Source organism: Heptranchias perlo, chromosome 33, assembly GCF_035084215.1.
Source record: "Heptranchias perlo isolate sHepPer1 chromosome 33, sHepPer1.hap1, whole genome shotgun sequence".
In the NCBI taxonomy this organism is placed as follows: Eukaryota; Metazoa; Chordata; class Chondrichthyes; order Hexanchiformes; family Hexanchidae; genus Heptranchias; species Heptranchias perlo.
This window is the reverse complement of record NC_090357.1, coordinates 26,136,453-26,141,551: the sequence shown is the minus strand read 5'-3', so window position 1 is coordinate 26,141,551 and position 5,099 is coordinate 26,136,453. Positions and strand designations below refer to the sequence as shown.

General features: G+C 47.1%; 1 protein-coding gene across 1 annotated transcript in view; it reads right to left on the bottom strand.

Annotated features, from left to right (window-relative positions):
• Positions 1-861: 861 nt before the first annotated feature.
• The window catches only part of tirap (toll-interleukin 1 receptor (TIR) domain containing adaptor protein), a 30,624-nt gene continuing 26,386 nt past the window's right edge, over positions 862-5,099 (bottom strand). The window contains exon 5 of the mRNA XM_067971091.1: positions 862-2,599. Coding sequence (XP_067827192.1) covers positions 2,466-2,599 — 134 coding nt within the window. The 3' untranslated portion in view covers positions 862-2,465. The remainder of the gene's footprint in view (positions 2,600-5,099) is intronic.

Here is a 5,099-nt window from a genome sequence, read left to right as displayed (position 1 = left end):
TTAACATAGTAAAATGTCTCCAGGCGCCTCACAGGAGTGTTATTAGACAAAATTTGACACCAAGCCATATAAGGAGATATTAGGACACGTGACCAAAAGCTTGGTCAAAGAGGTAGGTTTTAAGGATCGTCTTGAAGGAGAGGCGGGGAGGTTTAGGGAGGGAATTCCAGAACCTAGGGCCTAGGCAGCTGAAGGCACGGCCGCCAACGGTGGGGCGAAGGAAATCGGGGATGCGCAAGAGGCCAGAATTGGAGGAGCGCAGAGATCTCGGAGGGTTGTAGGGCTGGAGGAGGTTACAGAGATAGGGAGGGGAGAGACCATGGAGGGATTTGACAACAAAATGAGAATTTTAAAATCGAGGCGTTCCCGGACCGGGAGCCACTGTAGGTCAGCGAGCACAAGGGTGATGGGAGAACGGAACTTAGTGCGAGTTAGGAAAATGGGCTGCAGAGTTTTGGATCAGCTCAAGTTTACAGAGGGTGGGAGATGGGAGGTTGGCCAGGAGAGCATTGAAATAGTCAAGTCTGGCGATAACAAAAGCATGGATGAGGGTTTCAGCGGCAGATGGGCTGAGACAGACAGTCAATGGTACATGGGCAAACGCAGCAGTAATTCTTCCCCAGCGACACCCCTCACTGAGATGAATGACCAAAGTGTTGGTAGAGGGAGGAATATTGGCCAAATCCCTCGCTCCTCTTCTCCAAACGGTGCCACTGAATGTTTAATGTCCAGTGTCAGTTGGGTCCTGCAGTGGGTTACACACTGACCTTTAACCTCTTAAGGACTGGGTTTGAACCAAAACTAGACTGATGGGATGGAAGAAGAAAACACAGAAAGACAAAGCCGAGAGTTGCACAGCCATAACATTAACTCGTTTATTTTCTCCTTTCAGATGCCAACAGACCAGCTGTGTGTGTTTTTTTCTTGGCTTCAGCACAGTTCCCAGTGAAAGTTGGCTCACAGTCTAGGAACATAGGAATTGCTGGATGAAAAAAGACCGAGGTCCATCTAGTTTGCCTTCTACCATCCTGGTATAACGATAATGGAGTTGTTGACTAATCATAGCAATCAATCTCTATAAATTAGTCTACAACAGACCCAGACACGAGGCGAGGAAAACCCCCAGTGGCGAAGAGCTTTGGAAACCAGAGGTCCAAAGTCACCTGTTCCTCCCGAGCCTGTTACACTCACCACAGGTCATGTCCCAAAATCTTATTTTCTGAAAGAAATCTTAACTAATTTGCATTTGAAGCAATTAGTATTCAAAGAGAGTATTGACACCACTGTGACAGCCAATGAGTTGGAGGTGGGGTGAGAACTTACAGCAAACAGAGACTATTTAAACAGAGTCTCTATGAACTACAGCAAACAGAATTCATGATCAAAACTACAGCAACGTCTTCCGATCAAAGCAGGGTGATCTCTCCCGCAAAATGCAGTGAGTGGAGGATAGTTACATATAAATTATGTGCGTAAAATCAATGCCGGTCACTTACAGCAGTGATTGATGGGGGAATTACCCAAGCATCTCCATTCTGGCCGTGACTTGTGGTGTCACTGTATGCAGCCATTAGTAGTTAACGTATCTGCCGAGGCACCAGAGATGAGAAGCAGAAAAGTTTGCACTGATGCAATAGGGGGCGCCTTTCTGAGGTTGGGGCTGACTTCATTCTGCACTTGGCCAGACTTAGGCCAGAGCCTGGAGTGCTTAAAGCTGACAGCCAGCGCTCAATTTGGGGACACCTTCCATTCCCCAGCACCAACATCTCCCACTGGGAGCCTTAATCGTTTATTCTCCAACAAAAAAGAAAAAGATACCGTCACTTTGGATCTCTAATCACAACCCTCCATCACTGCCCATCCAGACCTGTGCCAGCTTGAGGAAAAAAAACCCCACCAAAACTCAAAGTAAGCCATTACTCCCTCCTAAGATGTGCCTGTGTATATCACTTGGACTCAACACAGGCTGGAGTGAGTTCAGGCACCAAAGCTCAGGCATCAGGCCAAGCACAAACATTAATCGGCGTCAGTTTTATGTCAGATTTGCTGTTTTCTTTTGATTGTCCCTTGGCCGGGGAGTGGTCCCGATCACAGGGAAAGTAAAAGAGGGGACAAAACATTGCAAATATACATAGCAACACAAACACACACACACACACACACACACACACACACAGAGGCATGCACGCGCACATACACACACACAGACAGACACACACAGACTGTGGCAGAGAGACACACACACAGTGACAGCAAGATACACACACCCCCACACACACAAAGACTGTGACAGAGAGACACACACACACACACACACACACACACACACACACACAGACTATGACAGAGACACACACACACACATTTTTCAAGTTTCCCCAAGTGTTAGACCAGAAGAGAACTTCTCCATTTTAGTATCCCATCTCCTCGATGGTAGAACTCAGTACGTACTGTCCTTCACTTGCTCAGCCATTTCCACTTATGTCTTGCGTTTTGCAGAGCGTCTCCACATTGGACTCTAGGTCACCCTGCGCACTGTCGCTGTTGATGGAGGGGCTGTGCTGCCCTGTTCTCTCCTTCTTACAGAGCTCCTCTAGATCTGGACACAAACAGACATATCAGTTTCCATGTTGATTTCCAGGGGTACCACGGGCTCCCTGGCAGGGAAGGGCTGGGTGGCATGCACGGCAGGTGAAGTACTGACAGCATCAGGCTACTGGAGCCCAACTATTTTTTGTGCCACAGAATGTGAGCCGAGAGATGAGGGTGGCACCTGGATTTACGATGCCTGTGCCGTCTGCATCTGCTCCTGATTTTATAACTTGCATTAAAATAGTGCCTTCAGCATAATAACATCCCAAGACACTTTGCAGTGGAGATAACAGACCGAGCTATAGTAGAATTAGTTGACACAAAGCATGGTTGAAAGGAGAAGGCTTTTAAAGGCTGAGTGGGGAGGAATAGCAGCAAAATAGAGGGGTTTGGTGTGGGGATGGGCACAGGACGATTGAAAGCTATTGATGGAAGTGGGATGCACGAGGAGGCCAGATTGGAGGGCAAGGGCAGGGATGCAGATGTCAGGCATGGCAAGGTCACAGAGGGATTTGTAAACAAGACTAGGATTTGGAATTCAGCGAGGACTGGGGTAAGGGGCTTCTCGAAGGCTGGGGCTCCGGCGCCATGTTAGAGCAGTGTAGAGGCAGCTTTACTCTGCATCCAGCTGTGTCTCACCCAGTCTTTCCCTTAAATGGCAAGAATTCATTCCTTACAATTAAAATCCCTCACTTTTTAAAAAAAATATTTATTCTCAGGATGTGGACAATGCTGACAAGGCTGCATTTATTGCCCATCCCTAGTTGCCCTGAGGGCATTAAGAGTCAATCACATAGTGAGGGATTGGAGTCCCGACCATGTAGGCCAGATCGGGAAGGGGTGGCAGGATCCCTTCCCTGAAGTACATTAGTGAACCAGTTAGGTTTTTATGACAATCTGCAGCTTTGATGGTTATTTTATCTAGTGCTAGCCCACAAATCAGCAGATTTACTGAATTCAAATCTCATGGTTGATTTGAACTGATGTCCTCTGGATTGCTAGTCCGGTACTTGATCAGCACAAATAGATTTCTTCTAACTTCTCTCCTCAGTGACTATTTTAAATTGATGACCCCTTGTCACTTACTCCTCAACTAAAAGAAAGTCTTTCTCATTTCATCCTGTCAAAACAATTCATAAATGATTAAATCTCCACTTAGCTTCTCTGCTCCCGTGGAAATAGTCCCTGTATCTCAAGTCTCTCCTCATAACTATAGTTTCCCATCCCTGGTGTCATCCTGGTGAATCCACATTGTACTATGACTTTAATGTCCTTTATATAACATGTGCCTAAAACTGCACACTGTGCTCTAACTGTGTCCTAACCAATGTTTTATAGAAATTTTTGAAGAGTGTCACTCAACAGCAACTCATGTGCCCCAGTAGCACATTGTGATTCACGGATTATTTTACATTCAAGAAGTAAACTAGCACCATATTAACCATTTCTTGCCAGGATTCGATACCCATTATAGTGTGGGATTTCTTTTCTCCAATCTCAAGTTTTGCTTCAAGATTATAAATTTTGTACAGGTGTCCTCTAGTTCTGTGTTCAGTCCAGTTTAAATTGCCTTACATCTACATTACCCATCGTTCTGAGCATCCTGAACACTTGGATCATGCCCCCATCCGGATCGTCGTAAAAACCCAACTGGTTCACTAATGTCCTTTAGGGAAGGAAACCTGCCGTCCTTACCCGGTCTGACCGATATGAGACTCCAGACACACAGCAATGTGGTTGATTCTTAATTGCCCACTGAAATAGCCTAGCAAGCCACTCAGTTGTAAAATCTCGCTAAAAAAAAAGTAACAAGAATAAAACCGGACGGACTACCCGGCATCGGACCATGAGGCACCGGACACGACAAAAGTAAACCAAGCCCAGTCGACCCTGCAAAGTCCTCCTCACTAACATCTGGGGACTTGTGCCAAAATTGGGAGAGCTATCAAGACTAGTCAAGCAACAGCCTGACATAGCCATACTCACAAAATCATACATTTCAGCCAACGTCCCAGAATCTTCCATCACCATCCCTTGGGTATGTCTTGTCCCACCGGCAGGACAGACCCACCAGAGGTGGCGGTACAGTGATATACAGTCAGGAGGGAGCAGCCCTGGGAGTCCTCCACATTGCCTCTGGACCCCATGAAATCTCATGGCATCAGGTCAAACATGGGCAAGGAAACCTCCTGCTGATTACCACCTACCGTCCTCCCTCAGCTGATGAATCAGTGCTCCTCCATGTTGAACACCACTTGGAGGAAGCACTGAGGGTAGCAAGGGCACAGAATGTAATCTGGGTGGGGGACTTCAATGTCTATCACCAAGAGTGGCTCGGTAGCACCACTACTGACCGAGCTGGCCGAGTCCTGAAGGACATCGCTGCCAGACTGGGCCTGCGGCAGGTGGTGAGCGAACCAACACGAGGGAAAAACATACTTGACCTCGTCCTCACCAATCTACCTGTCGCAAATGCATCTGTCCATGACAGTATTGGTAGGAGTGAC